General features: G+C 48.3%; 1 protein-coding gene across 3 annotated transcripts in view; it reads right to left on the bottom strand.

The window, feature by feature from the left end:
* NR3C1 (nuclear receptor subfamily 3 group C member 1) overlaps window positions 1-4,406 on the bottom strand; it is a 66,188-nt gene extending 61,782 nt beyond the window's left edge. For 2 of the 3 annotated variants that reach the window (XM_084535792.1, XM_084535794.1), the window contains exons 1-2: window positions 4,237-4,406; window positions 1,038-2,227 (exon numbers count right to left, since the gene is read on the bottom strand). In XM_084535792.1, coding sequence (XP_084391918.1) covers window positions 1,038-2,224 — 1,187 coding nt within the window. In that variant the 5' untranslated portion in view covers window positions 2,225-2,227; window positions 4,237-4,406. Of the gene's footprint in view, window positions 1-1,037; window positions 2,228-3,246; window positions 3,340-4,236 lie in introns of all 3 variants that reach the window. The other variant, XM_084535793.1, reaches the window with a different exon arrangement.
* Between the last annotated feature and the right edge of the window lie 11,620 nt (window positions 4,407-16,026).

The raw sequence follows: 16,026 nt of genomic DNA, 5'->3' as shown, positions 1-16,026 counted from the left end.
CTTCATTAAAAGCCTACAATTACTGGTTTTATGCATTTGGGCTTCAAGAGCCATTTTCTAACACTCCACTGAATCACACCACAAAACTCTTCCTCAATCGAGACCGAACACCGTGCTTGTGCAAGGCTATGTTAAACACAGAATAGCCAAGAAAAACACACCACTAGGCGTTCGGGCTGAAATCAGAACCTGTCCTCCGACTGCGAGAGGAGACACAAACAGCTACCCATTGAGAAAGCTGCCACTGCTGTGTTTACTCCAGAACGGCAAAGTCTTGCACTTCAATATCCGTGCTATTGAATTAGCTGGAGAAAACCCTACTACAAACACACACTCGCCGGATCCCTCAGAACACCCTCCCCCTAGAAAGCCACCCATAAGCAAGCCCTCCTCCCGCTCTCCGTAAGAGTTAAATTTCAGGTATGTTTAAATCTTACTGCAAATACTCTTATCTCTTTAAATGCAGTTATTAAACGAACTGCTGAGTATTTCCTACTTGGAATCTTGTTGTCCATGTAAGGTAAATGCAATACCAAGCAAAGCTAAAACTCTACTTCAGCTTAAATGTAATTCTAGAAATTTACCCAGCAACCAAGTTATTTTTGTGCTTAACATTTAAGTAACACTAGGGGGGAAAAAGAACACCACAGTGATTTATCCTCTAACCCTTGAGAATGAAGTAGCTTTTGTATACACTTAAATACTTCCCTCTATACTGCCTTGTGTGTGGATCCTTCCACCACGTATTCAATTTTCCCCTTAGGACACATTTTAGATTTATTTTTATTTTTTAAAGCCTGTCAGCTCCCCTCCTTATTTCCTCCCTTTCACACCCAGAGTCGAGCACCCGGTGCAAATTGCTGCCGAGCAATGTAAGAACCACACATCGGTGATCCTCCATCAGGCAGCCGCACGCAACGCATGACAAAGCGACGATCGACGCGGAGGGGGAAAAAAAAAATGGGAAAGCCAGCTTGCATGCAGTTGTGCTAAACATACTTGTACCATTTTAATAAAGAGAAACAAAAACTAATTACCTTGAATAGCCATTAGAGAAAGCAGGTCTGCCAGAAAGGTTGAGCGTTCCCAAAGGAGCTAAAGTCTCATCCCCTGATCCCTGGCACCTATTCCAATTTTCTGAACCGGCAGGAAGAGATGGAATGATATTAAAAATTGGTTTCTGATCCTGCTGCTGAGAGAGCGATGCAGTATTTAAATCATAGTGATACATTTGTCCCCCAGAGGTACTGACACCATGGATAGATATGGCAGAGACTTTAGTACCCAGTAGATTAGACCCAGAGAAATTTGCCTGACAATAAATTGGGCCCATGTTTTCCTGCTTTATGCCAGGAGTACAGAGTTCAATAAAGTCTTCCTTTTCCGTTTTCACTTGAGGCATTGGCATTTTGGAACTGGGTAAAAGGTCACCACGGTCATTAATTTTAGGTTTAGTGTCAGACAAAATAGGAGGCTTGCAGTCTTCCCCCAAATTTCCTTCCAGGAGAAACGCATCGTCTGCGGATATCGGGGACAGCAAGCCACCGTCATCGAGCAACGGGTCAAGCCTCCACGGGCTCCCATTTGGCTCTTTGCCAGGCGATACTGGTGGCAATTCTAAGTCCTGGAGAATATCCAGGGTGCTTTGGTCTTCAGAGAATAATTTCAAGTTGCCACCATTAGAGCCAACCTGGCTTTGGACTGACGCTCCCGGCTCTAAGGGGACGCTGCGGCCAGCCATGCCGGGGAAATCCGGCTCCAGCGGCACCTCAGAAGATGCTGCTCCCTTTGCGTCCTCTGCCAGGCTCGAGGACTTGTTCAAGCTTGCAATACTTTCTTCCAGGAGCCTGAAGTCCGTTTCTCCAGAAGAGATGCCAATTTGGCCCTGCTGCGAAAATCCAAGGTCATTTCCCATCACTTTTGCATCTGTTTCACCCATATACAGTCCCATGGAGAGTGACACTGCCTTGGAGAGGTCTGGCTGAGGCACATTGTTTACTAATCCTTTTGAAAAATCAGCCAGAGCAGGTTGCTGATTGGAATCTGACTGAGAAGACACAGGGAGAGGAGATGTAGATACAGGGGCTTGCACAGGAGCTCCACCCCTGAAGGGTGGATGAAAGTCCATCACAATCCCTCCTTTGGTACTGATGAGCACATTTTTCCTCGTTTCGTCTTGATCTGACGAGTTAAGCAATTCTTTGGAATCCATTACTTTCAACATTAGCTATAAAAAGATAACAAGCATTCAAAGTTAGCACACGAAGGATATTTTAATAACAGAATTTAAAAAAGTCCAAATCATTAGCCCAGTGACCCTCGTTTAACTACTTGGAGAACGCGAGCGCAGCAAGTCAAGTTACAAACGGATGTGTGCCACATCTTTCCCAAACCCACTGGTTTTGGTTTTTGTTCATAGCTGAGTGGTAACATGATTTTTTTTTTTTTTTTTTATATATAAAGCTTTGCTAAGCCCGGATGGAGCAGTAAGTCTGCCTGCACACAACTCAGAATCGGACTGCAACGTAGGACAGCTTTCTGAACACCCTCTCGAGCTCTGTTAGCCACCTTAGCAAGCAAGGAAGTGTACGAGTTGTTCAAGTACCCAATCCACAAATTTCAGAAGGTAACTTCCCCTCCTATGTAATGCTTCTCAAGCAGGGAAGGAGCGAAGCTATCTACCACGTTTACGAGCTGGTTTCCCCTCTCCCTGCAGGTCCTGATGCATCGCTCAGGGCAGGCAGAAGCAGCCCCTAGCCCAGCTCTGCAGCTCGGTATCCACCAGCCAGCCAAAATCCAAACAATTTGCTATTTTCCAGTAGCTCCACAACCTCCACACCTCAAAACCCTGCCTAAGTCCGGCTCAAAATGCAGCTTGTGAGCCTTGAAACGAAGTCAATGCGATTCTGTAAACAAGTCCACGTTTATAAATAAAACCCAACCCAAACTAAAGCAGGATTTTTATCACCTCCACAAACTTTAGGAGCTCGTCACCCCTCCCCGAAAGACATCTAACGCCGGAGACAAACCCCGTCGGTTTCATCTGCTTGTGTTTACTACATTTATTTCCAGCAGGGAGCACAAATATTTGGGGAAGGGCTGTAAATTCGTATGCAAACTTTCCGTGCCGCTCGCCCGCTGCCTGCAGCCGGCTGCGAGGGGCCGCCAGGAGGAAGGGGGGGGGGGGGGGGGGACAGCCCCAGGACCCCCCCCCCAAGGCCCCGGGGGGGCACCCCAGGAGCTCACCTCGTCCTGGCGGCCGCCCGGCCGCCCCGCTCCGCTCCGCCGAAAGCCGCAGCTTTCCGTGCGCCAAAGCGAAGGCTGCGAGCGGCACAAAGTCTCCGCGTGGAAAAAAAAAAAAAAAGAAAAAAAAAAAAAATATTTTAAGGTGGCCCCGGCTGCAGCCGGCCCGGGGGGAACTTCCCCAGGCGCGACCCGCCCGGAGGCCCCGAGCAGGGGGGGGTCTCTCTGCCCCTATTCCCGTCCTAGGGCAGGGGCTGCGCCCCCCGACAGCCGCCCCCGAGCCCGGCCCGCACCGCGCGGCGCAAAACGGGCCCGAGGCCGCCGGCCCCAGCCCCGAGCCGAGCCGCGGCCATCGGGGGGGGGCTGAAGAGGGCTGGGGGCCGGCCCCTGGCAGTCGGGGGGCCTGGGGGGGGGGGGCTGCGGTGCCCGTGGGCAGGGGCGGTGGGGCCGAGGCTGCCCCCCCAAAAAGGCAGGGACAGGGACAGCGGCGGCCCCGCAGGGCTGGGAGCCCCGTCGGGGGGCACGGGTCCCCCTCGAGGTGTGCGTGTAGGGGGGGGACACCCGCAAAGGGAGCCGCCAGACGCCCCAAAGCACACGGCGGCGGGGGCTGCCCCGCGCAGCAGCCTGCTGGCAGCAATGTGTCGGGACCTGTTGAGCCGTGGCGCTGGCACACCCACTTCTGCAAACCCGGCACAGCCCACGGCTGCCTGCGCGCCCCGCAGCGGGCTCCAAATCCCCCCCCCATTCCCCCTGCACCCTCCCGTCGGGGCCGCTCGGCGGGCGGGGGTCGCGCAGCCCCAGCCCCAGCCCCCGACCCCAACCCCTCCGCTTCCCCCCCAGCTCAGCCTCGGGGGGGCTCCCGCCGAGCCCCCTCTGCCGGCACCCCCCTGCCCGCCGCGCTGCCCTCGGGGGGCTGCACCCTCGACGCCCCCCCCCCCCCACAAACCTCCCCCTCCCGCGGGACCCCCCCCCTCCGCCGCCGCCCCTCCTTACCTCGTCCAGGGGGGGGCGCTGGGGCTCCTTCAGCCGCCCACTGCCATCGCGGCCCCGCGGCCGGGGGCGGCCTGGGGGAGCCGTGGGGCGGCAGGAAGGGTGGAAGGGGCGCGGGCGGAGGAAGTAAACAGCCGCCCCTCCTGGAGCCGCGGCGGCGGGCGCCCGCTTCCCCCCCCCCTTCCTCCTCCCACCGGCCCGAGCCCCTGCCCGAGTCCCCGCCCCTCCCTCTCCCTCTCTCCCTCCCCCCCCCCCCCCCTTCCTCCTTCTCTCCCTCTCTCCCTCCGCCGCGGCGCCCCCTCCGCTAATTAGCGCTAATTGCCGCCGCAGACTTTGCTCCCTCGCTGCCCGCCCCTTCTGTCCCTTTTTCCTTCCCTTCCCTCCCTCCCCTGCCCGCCCGGCGCGGCTCTGCCCCAGCCCCAGCCACAAAATGGAGGACGGCGGCGGCCTCGTCCCCTCCCCCTCCCGCCGCCCGCCTCCCCCCCGACGTGCGGCGGCTCCGGAGGCGGCGGGCACATGGAGGCTGGGCGGCAGCGCCCGCTCCGTTCCGCTCCGCTCCCTGCCCCTCCGGGCTCAGCACGGCCCGGCCCGGCTCGGCTCCGCGCCCCTCACCGCGGGGCAGCGCCCGCCGGGCTCAAGCGAGGGGGAACGGTGCGACCTGTTGGCTGAGGACGGCAACTGCAGCCGCCGCTCGGGCTCCCAGGGGCCGCCCGCACGCCCCGTCCTGTCCCGTCCCGTCCCCCCCGACGGCCGCCTCCAGCCCCGTGCTGGCGGCGGGGCCGCCCCGCTTCTCGCCCCCCTGCACTGCCCCAACTGCCCTGAGCCGGGGGGGGAGGCCGCGACCTGGAGGTGGCTCCCCCCGAGGGCTGAGGGGCTCAGGAGGGGTCCCCCCGGCGCGGCTCCCCCCGGCCCCTCCGCGCAGCCGGCCGCGGGTCTCGCCCCCGGGCCGCGCTCACCTGCACTGAGCCGGGCGGGGAGAGAGGAGCGGGGGGGAACGGGCCGGGGGGGGCGCCGAAAGACGGCGAAAAGTCATGGGAAAGGCGCCTTCCAGGTCAAAAAAGCGCTCGAGATGCGGGCAGGGGCTGGGGTGGAAGGGGTGAGCCCGAGCCTGTGGCCGTCGGAAGGGATTGAAGGGCTTGAAGCCCCCGGAGTAGCCGAGGGCACAGGGCAGGAGGCACTGTCCCGCTGCGAGCACTGAAGGCACAGCTGTGTCCCTCGGGCAGAGTGCCTCAACCTCACCAATCACGGTAGCATCTCCCTAAGAGGCTCCCAGATTGTGCCAGTTTGAGAGAAGCAGCTAGGCATTCCGCAGATCCGGAGCTGGATTTAGATGCAGAGGCATCGGGAGGATGAAGCGCTGGGGGTGCAACATCCGCAGCGGTTCAGTCTGCTCGCTGGTGGGACAACGCTGCCTCACCAGTCACTCATTCCTGACAGATTCCTGGACAAGAAAAGCCCAGAAATTGTCACTGAGGAAGTGGTCCAGGAGTTAAAAATACCGATGAAATAAAACAGCAAAGTAGAAAATTCTGCTGCCTTGGAGAAGTGGGGAAAGCTCCGAGGGAACAGGTTGCTCTTTCAGGGCAGAAGTGAGCCTTGCGTTTTTGGCTTTCCCTGGAACTGGAAAAAAATTAGGTGATGGAGGGGGAGGGTGGTGGTTGCCCTTTTATGTGTGTATAAATTGTTCTGATTAAGAACAATTAAATGAGCTTGGAGATGATGACCAGATAATGCTTGTACCAGAATTGTGTTGACAGGCTGTTAGCATCTAGAAATAGTTAGTATTGTACCCAATAAATCACTTTGCATAATACAGGTTACGTTAATGAGATAAGTTTTTGTCTTTCCAGCTATTTAAATCCAAATTTGGGTATTCTTGTACCAGGAAGGGAAAGAAAAGGCCAAGTAAAAGCAATGTTTCAAAAGCACAATTATTCTGCCCTTCATTTTTAACTAATGAGTTGATTTTTTTTTTAGTGCAACACTGACTTTTGGAAGATACTGATATATGTTACGTGATCTGCAAAATAAATGCACACTGTTAATATTTTAATAATTTATGTTGTACATCTGAAAAATGATTCTAAAAATCTAGATATTCTTCTGCAATCCCCCTTAATCTAATGGATTTTTGAAAGGCATATTTAAAATAGCACTCAGAACTGTCTTGTGCTTTTTGAATGATGCAATGAATTTACAGCTAACAGGAAACACTTCTTCCCATTCAAGGGAAATAGAGAAGTCAGACTACTCACAAAGGCTACAGAATCTTTGCTACCAGGTACAGGAATGTTGCGGGGGACTTCTGTATGAAACAAAGGCAAGAATGTGTTCTAAAGCATGAAATCCTAACATGCTTCTGTGACTATACCTTGCAAATTCACTTCAATTTATTGCTCTGTGAACATTCTACCATAGAAACTGCCTGGCATTTGGCACCCCTCCTACCCAGTGAAACTTTGCTAAACTCAAGTCTAGGGTACGTATGGCAGGACATCAGCCTGCGTAGGAGAGCTGTAACGCCGCAGTATGCTAGCTTCACTCTCAACTTTCTGTAGACTCAGGGAACTTGTTTACCAAAGCTGTTTATTTCTAAGACATTTAGATGAAACATCTGTTTATAAACATGCTCAGATGCTTGATTAAAACTGTTTTTGCATGGTAATGAGTAGGACATTCCTTCTCTGATGAATAGCTCTGTATCTTAATATCATCTTTTATCCAAAAGGGCATGATTTTAGTTTGCTAAACAGAATTTATCTACCAGCATCACACGGTGACATTGTACAAGAGTGCAAAACAGTGAGCAAACAGAGCATCCTACAGGCTTTTCGTGAAGGGAATGCTAAAGCAGACCAGAGTGCGATATATGCAGAAATGGAATTTGGCCAGAGTAGAATGATTTACATTTTTACTCTCATGAAGGATGATTTTTATTTGTTGGTAAGCACAGCAGCACTCATTACAAGGTCATCGTTGGTAACGCTCACAGTAAGCCGTATAGCTGCAGCCACGTTTGAATACAGTCAGGTTTGTTCATTGTCTTCACTTGGCTACTATACACGAGAATTCTTACTTTTACATTTGTTCCCTTTAAATATCTTGTATTGAACTGAGCAGAAGAAAAATCTCAGGTATTTTCTGTTTCTAGTACATAAAGCTGGGAAGGGAACATTGCTGATCCTCGCTACTTTCAGCTACAAGTGCTACTGCAGGTAACTAGCGCAAAACCCGCGGGATCGAGGGGCAGCACTGCCCAGCCTGCCCGCCTGGCCCTGGCCAAGGCATTCTGGCCTCGTGCGAGTAATGCTGTCCGACTGAACAACCTGAACATACCTTCTCCTTTTCTTTTCCTTCAAACAGAAAAGTTCCCTCAGATATTTCTACATTCTGGAAATAAATATGATGTAAAACCACTGTCCAGGAGTAACATGGTACCTTGTATGTAACTCAAAAATGCATTCTGCGATGACACTCAGTTAGATAAACCCCATCCTTGTTAATACTGGTCCTCTTCTAAATATACATTTTTTGCAATATAACAGCCATTATAATATCACTGTGGCTATTTTACAAATGTTAAATAACTAAAAAAAAATAAAATTGAAATTTAGTTAAATAACTAAAGAGTTCAGATACAGGAGGTTTTTATGTCTATCTCAGGACATGTAATAATTTTGTATGAATAAGTATTCTATGTAAAAAATATATTTGGAAAACTGAGAGAAGAATTATTTCTAAACAAGTTTTGATTTGAGGAAGATCTAATAAATATCTGGAAAAAAACAGGATCAAAAGAAGGATTGAAATGTATTTTCTGCAACTGAATTTTTCTGACAATAAAAATTTTGGCTGTAAATCAGTGTATAACTTTGAAAGAGACTGAGCAAGGAGGGCTCCAAGCCTGGTGAGCATCCAGCATACCCAGTAGTTCTGTGGAGCCACAGGCAGAGAAGAGTGATATTGAGTTGTCAAATCATAGTTTTTAAAAATATACAAATGAGTGTACATTCCTATGCCACAGTATAATAATACTGCAAAGGTAATAACTTTCAACCTTAACAAATACTAAACACAGACATTAAAATATCTAACTGTAGCCATTATTAAATCATTAAAACACAATTATGACTCTTACGGAGAAGATCAAGCAATTGATGGAAATCAAGAACCAACTTCAGATCTGCATACAGCATACCAGACCAAATGTCAGAAAGAAACGTCTGAAGCACTGAAGAGAGCTGCCTTGGTTTGCTGGATGCAGACATAAATCTGTCTGTCTGGGCGTTAGTGTGGACAGTGCAGGGAACCCTAAGACAAGGAGGTGATGCCACATGTGACTTTGAAGTGAGCTTGCAAAATGTAATCCACAGGAAGCACATAGGTGAAAAACTGGTTTGCAGTCACACAGGGAAAAAAAATAACCCACTCTAAAATCACAGAATCACAGAATTTTCTAGGTTGGAAGAGACCTCAAGGTCATCGAGTCCAACCTCTGACCTAACGCTAACAGTCCCCACTAAACCATTTCCCTAAGCTCTACATCTAAACGTCTTTTAAAGACCTCCAGGGATAAAACTCAAGGAAACAACTTTAAAATGATCGCACACAAGGAATTTTAAAATATGGGGAAATTTCTCCAGTTACAGACTGCTGACAAGCCCAATAGGAATGGAGCTGACACATGGGTCCCAGTTGGCAAACATATATCGGCCACTAAGGATCTGTACTAAATCACTTTTAGTGCCAGAAACAGACTAGAAAAAGAAAAAAAAAAATTGAAGTTTTTCCAGATGAAGTGATGTGCTCACGAAATACAATAGCAACAACTTTCTCTGTAACCTTCAAGAAAATAGTGTCTGAAATGGTGCTTGCAATTAATGGAGATCAAGTTCAATTGGTTGGATCTACTTTACATTGGCAGCACAGAGAAGTTTGCAGGCTAAGTGATTGATTTGCCAGTATTTCAGTTAAAGTACTGAAATGGACACAAATGATGTCTTTGATCTCTGAAGCAATCAATAAGGATAAGCTAAAGTTAAAAAAAAAAATGCCGAAGAACAAGAGCTACGATATCAAAGGCACTGCAGGATGGAAAGAATTTGGTCAAACCATGAACATGGTATCACCACTGACCAAAAGTCACATTAATGGAATAAAATCTTACTAAATAAATATTTGCAGAGATACCAGGAATTGGAAGATGATTATTCAGAATTATACAGAATAAAGAATTTGCACTTTTGTAATAAATACAATGTGAAGTCCACAAATAACAAAACATAAACTCCTTAACCTTGCTCCAAAGTACCAAAAATAAAGGTTGCATTGCCTTTTCCTATGAAATGCTAATTCTGCATCTGTGCATCTGACAGCTCATGCAATGCCACAGTTTTATAGGAAGACCTTTTCCTCCCTTTGCAATCTGTTGTCTCTACAAAAAGGCAGTGACGTGCCTAGTATCTCATGCTCTGCGCAAATGCAGATCCTTTGAGATCGTGGTTGTCTCATAAGGAGGTCAGTTTTGTTTCCTATCAGCTTGTAAGCAATGTTGTTTAGTTCTTGAACATACATCAAAGTCATTCAGCCAGTGACTGCAGTCTGTCAATAGTTTCCCAGCTAAGCCAGAAAGGAAAACCATGTTCCCCAGCTGCGGTTTCCACAGGCAGAGGATCACGTTTCCTTACGAATAGGCAGTGAGCAGCATCCTCATGACTGCGGATTTATTTGTCTGAACGGACTCCTGGGCCCAAACTCAATCTAAGTGTGCAGTTGCTATTAACTTTAGTAGGTCACATACTGAGGCACCGAGGGTCTGTGCCATGCCCTCCTTCATCCTCTGCAGGTTAATAGCTCATTGTATTTTTTTAATTTCTATGTGTTTTTTCCTGACTTTATTCCCTGTGCTGGTCCTTATTCTGTTCTGCTGTACTGCTGTATTTTATGCCTTGATTTCCCGTTGGGCCCTTCACTTCTACATGAACCGCTGTTTTAGCTCCTCCACCATGCCATTCGGGGATCCTTCCTTTTTACACGTATGGGTTGGCTCCACCAGGATCTCTTTATCCTCCCCTTCTCTCCCGAGCACTCAGAGAACAGAATGCCTCCCCCTTCCTCCTCCCAGGGCTGGACTCAGATGTGTCCTGCCCCAGACCACCCTCAGCTTCCACCCCTGCTGGCTTTAATGGAGATGTCCTGTGGCACAGGGCTCTGCCAGATTCTGAAGACAGGCATTAGCACACCTGGGCTGGTTCAGGCTGGCAAGCGTGTTAACCTGTTACCTGGGAAGAGGGAACACTAAAAGGCTGCATGTGTGCTGACAATTGCAAGGGTATTAAGCATTCAGTTCTGACGTGCAGAACTTTAATCAGGAAGGTGAAGTCTTTTGGCCCTTCTTAGGCTCATGCCTAAACAGAGAAAACAAACAAACAAACAAAAAAACCATAAAAGTTGTCAGTGGAAAGAGAAAAGAGCACAGAGTAAAACTTTGTGCATATGAAATTGAATGAAATTGAATTCATTGAAATGAAACACACCTCCAAGCTCATTATATCAATACGCACTGAGGAAAACTGAAGTCTGTACCCAACTGATAAAGCCATCCACAGGGTTAAATCTCTTTCTGGCACAATCTGATATCAACTCGCTCTAGTTCCATCAGCAGAGCTTGGGCCTCGGTGTTTACTGAAGCCATAAGAACAATCCAAGTGCTGAATCCCCCTGCCCCGGGTCGATACTGACAAAACATTGAGAGCTGCTGTCGTCTGCAGCTGTTTTGTGTAAAAATGAAATCTCAACTGCAAGTGGAAATTAATCTGAGAAGGTTATGGTCTTACTGAGCCTTTCTAAATGCTAGGATGTGGATCCATAACGGTTGCAATACTAAAATGCTGCGACCAACAGACAATAGAAATGCTGTTCAGAAATTGGGGGAGAATTAATTGGGTTAATTGAGGAGGAGGAGCACTTTGAGACAGGCATTAGGGGTGAAGTCATATGTAAGCGCACACAAATAACTTTGTTGTTTTTAAGTTTTGCCGAAACATCTGGCAACAACATGCAAGGAAGAGGAAACTTTTGTTTTATGCATCAAGACCTCTCTATGAAGAAAAGAAAACTTTAGCTAATTACAGGATGCCTGCAAGAAAAGAACCACCTTTGATTTCCACCAATATTTTTTCCTGCAGCACAATGCCTGGTAAGAATCAGCAGCAAGTGACAGAGATCCCAGTGCAGCCCGGGACATGTGGCGGTACCACTGCCCCTCATCCAAGGCACACGAAGGTGGCCTGGGCTCGTCGTGCCATGGAGGCCCAGACACCGCTCGGAACAGCACAGAGCAGAGCCTGGGTGCAGAAATTTGCACGCTCATTGTGTGCTTGTAGTCCCACGGGGCAAAAATACTAACAAAAGGACAGCAGGGAGTGCAGGGATGGGAACATTGCCTTGCTGCTCCCTGAGCGCAGGAGGCACTCAGTGCTGTACTCTGCAGTGCTGGAGTGTGTGTAGTGCCTCGTAGCACAGAGACCAGGGTGCTGTGCAGTCCTCCCGGCTCAGCTGTGGCTTTGTCCAGGTAGGAACTACCTAGAGAGGCAGCTCTTGCTGCAGGATGGAGGCCTGCCCTTGCTCACTGGTCTGGTGAGAAGTCCGGGAATTGCCATGTTTGAAGAGTTAGTCAAGTGCAAATGATAACGAAAATAGGATTTGATTTTCCATTTATGTGCTCCTGTTGGGGACTGGAATGCTGTAGTAGTAATGGTGCCACAAAGGGGCAAATTAATGAACACTTCCAAAGCAGCCATGGCACTAACGTGCTTAGAGTCTGAGCAAATGTGGCAGTGCGTTTCCGTGTCATTCCGACACGGCAGACACATTGCGGGAGTACAGAACACAGCAGATGATACTTGTTTTCTTTTGTTTTAAAGCAAGTCATACCTTCCCATGTTAGTAATTACAAATCATGTTCTATAAATCTGGGGCTTGTTAGCAGTAAAACAGAATTATATACAACTGGGTTTACTACAAAAAGAAATTCGGGATTCCAGACTGCAAGTTTAAAGCTCAGACTCATAAGTAAAAAATGTAAGTAAAGGTATAAGCAAAAGAGAAGTGTTACCACTAAAAATGTTTTATGAAATGTCAGATACCTCTTAAAACATCTGTCTTTACTGCAAGAGATATGACACCTCCTTCAATTGAAAACATAATTCCGATTTCTGCCACATTCAGTACCGCAGATGGGTACAAATTTAGAGTCTGATCCAAGCCCAGGAGTCAATGGGAAGGAACCTGTGAATCGCAGTGCATGCTAAGTATGAAGAAAAATTTTAAATCTTTTCTTAAATATCACACACCTGACATGGAGGAATTCATAGGGATGAAGTAAAGAGATGGGACATGAAAATTTGGTGCACAGTCTTGATCTTTTAATTACTTTTAGAAAAAGTGCTCATAGATGTCTGTCCTTATATTTCATGTTCCATCTTACTTATACCCTGTTGATTTTTTTTGTTTGTTTTTGTTACAGTATTTGCATGAGTATAACCTTTAAAGGACTTCAGTTTTAAACAGGCTTCTTCTGTGATGTTAGCTGGGAGAGTAATAAAAAGCTAAGGTTATTTGCTCGCTAAGATTATGCTTGGCATCAGTCTGACATCACAGCAAGTGGTGCCAAAATTGCAGTTCCAGAAATAAAGATAAATTAAAAGAATTTAATTTTATATTGAGAGGTACAATGAGTTTAAGGACAACCTAAATGTTATGGTAGTGCAACATCCCTTAAGACACGTGCTTATTTTGTTACATGTTTCTACATCACCAGGAGCTTCCAGCCCCTGGCTCATATGTGGATCCCAAACCTTTCAGGAAAGCAGACAGCTCTATCACAGTTTCATATGAAATACTCTAAGGAATAGTGCCTCTCCTGCTTTTTATTCAGCAGCAGCCTGCAGCCAGCCACCTCCAGCCCCTCTGCCTCCCCAGGCAGGTGTTGGGGCACAAACCCCTCAGCTTGCAGCGAGTCACACACCTCTGCTTTGGGGCCCTGGGCAGCATGGGGCACAGCCATGGGGCTGGGGTAGCCGCACCGTTGGGTTTCTGCTCCTTCGAGGTCTCTTTCTAAAATTGGCAATACTTTGGTTTTGTGTTGCATCACAGCTTAATTACATGCTGGGTGAAAAAAATGCTTTCTTTTGTTTCTTTTAGGCTGCAATTTAATGCCACTGACTCTGGTACCACTAGAAAGAGCAGATAATTGTTGCCTATCTGCCTGATAGATCTCAGCTCTCTTATCTTGTAGGCCTCCCACTGCCACCCCTCCTCTCATCTGAGGTTTCCCTTCTTTACAGACTCTCAGCAGCTGTTTTCATGCTTTACTTATAATTCGTGACCTTTTCTATTTCTTCCTCAGTTTTAACGTGCACTTCCCAAGATGGGCAGCCAGAACTGCGTACACCATGCAAGATCCAGTAATGCAGGGATGCTCTCTGGCTTGTTTTCTCCTCCTTCCCTCACAGTTCCCAACTCACTGGTAGCCTGTTCCTGACAGCCAGCAGCGAGTTTGTGTTTCTGCAGAACTTTGTATCTCCAGTAACCCTTTTTTCCTGGGTGCCAATACCTACTTTACAGCTTGTTGCACACATCCATATACATTTCTTACTGCATTTTGTACTTCCTTATGTGTATTACTTATAATTTACTGGCAGTAAGTTCAGCTGGCTATTCTTATCATCTAGTCATTCTTTGTGGTGAGACACTCCTGCAGCTCTTTTCAGATAGATTTCGGTTTTGCAACTTTGAATAATTTATCATCACCAGCCAACTTTGTCACCTCCTGCCACCTCCTCCTCTTTTCGAAGCCATTTTTGAATACCTTGAATGGCACGGGTCCTGTACAGATCCCTGTGGGACTCCACTAATAATCTCCTTTTGCTTTGAAATTATCTATTTCTGCCTACCTTTTTCTTCTGTATTTTAAGCACTTTTTGACCCTTTAGAGAATCTTCTAATTTTCCCTTGATAGCTCAATTTATCTGACATGAATGCTGTACCAAAGTAGCAAGAAGCAGGGAGTACAGGAATGGATTTGACCTTTTATTAAAAAAATAAGCAGCAAATGAAACCCACAGGCCCAGTTCTGCTGGATGGAACACCTGGGAGAAGCTGGAGTAACTTTGGGAAATGACCAGAGCCATGCTGAGAGGAGGAAGAGCCTGAGATCCCTGCACACAAATGACGGCAATTCTCAGCTGACTACACAGTTTGAACAGGAGGGTTTGGCCAGGCAGGCTCGCTTGCAGGATTAAAACTCCCAAATTTGCAAACTCCTATGCAGGAGTGTGTTAGTGAAAGAATTTGGGTTAGAAACACAGCTGTAGAATTTGACTCTCCTGATCAGTGCAAAACATTCTAGAAAATGTATCTCCTTTGAAAAAAAAAAAAAAAGTTTTTATCAGTTTTTCAGGTATTGTGTGAAACTACTCATTAGTGTGCAGGTAATAGCCAGACACACCCCTTCTGTCACAACAGAAGAGCTTGTGTGATGGTAAAAGTTCTGCAAATGTGGTGATTTATGAGGCTTACCACAGACGAGGAGAAGCTGGCGCTTATTACTAGCTATGAATTATTATAAACATTTCTGGCAGCGAGTTGGTGAGCGTGCCTATGCTTCCTACGCACTCCAGGCAGAGCTGGTGCAGCTCCCAGCCCACTTGCAGCCACAGCCCAGCACCGCCGGGTCTGCACGTCCTTCATTTCGGGGAGCTGCGGCCCACGGGGTGCTTTGAAGGGTCACACAGAGAGCCACCTACATCGCTGCCCTACCAGAGGTGATCAGACGCGAACCAAACACTTGCATCCCTTGTTGTCTTGTGGTGCTCTTGCATGGGCTCGTTAGCTGGCAGCCCTGCCATGTCACCTGCACACGGAGGGAGCGCTCAGAAAGCTCTCAGCATGCGTTTGGCTTGTCTGGGAAGGGAAACGCTAGCTGCCTTATGGTACTGATCAGGGCCAGTTGGGATGTGACAAATTTCTGGAGTGCAAAGTAAAACAAACCAGAGAGTGAATAACAACAGAGAGGAGAATAAAAACAAAACAAAATCAAAATGGATACAACTGAACATGCTTTCAAATGAGAGCTTCCAGAAGATTGCAGGACAGTAGGATCAAAGTATGGCATAACTATCAAACTGTTTTCTTAAACCTAAACATACTTGGCCCTTGCAGCACACTATTATTAGATACAGATTGTGCATATGTGTGTGTAGGAGGAGCTTGGGCTTTTCCTGCAGCTGCGCTGAGCCTCGCAGGGCTGTGCAGCAGTTCTGTGCAGTCGGTGGCAGGCCCAGCTGGGCACCGGCACGGAGTGCTGCGGGGCTCCGCGCCTCCTCCCCGACACCAGCCCACCGGAGAGCTGCTGGAGCCACGCAAGACAAAGGGCTACAGGGAAGTGGGAAAGGGAAGAGAAGACGAGCAGAGCAGGGGAGTGCTACCGAGTGAACACACGTGGCTGAGAAATACGGAGCCCCTTCTGTCACAGCGCTGCTCCTGGAGACGTGGGGTGGGAACAGCAGCAGCTGAGCAGCGGTGCCAGTGCCCGTGGCCCCCAGGGGACAGCACGGGTGGGTGCCCTCTGGCCACAACAGTTCAGGGAAGGAGAGAGGGAGAAATTTGCCCCCTGCCTTCTTCCTTCAGATGTATGACTCAAGAACTGCCCTGTTGGTCACACGGCTTTCAATTTAAATGCTGGAGGAATATGCTGAGTGGTTAAGGCTGAAGGGAAGAGGCTTGGTGCCT

Source organism: Aythya ferina, assembly GCF_964211825.1.
Source record: "Aythya ferina genome assembly, chromosome: 14".
Lineage (NCBI taxonomy): Eukaryota > Metazoa > Chordata > Aves > Anseriformes > Anatidae > Aythya > Aythya ferina.
Note: the sequence above shows the minus strand (reverse complement) of the source record. Positions and strands in the feature narration are given on the sequence as shown.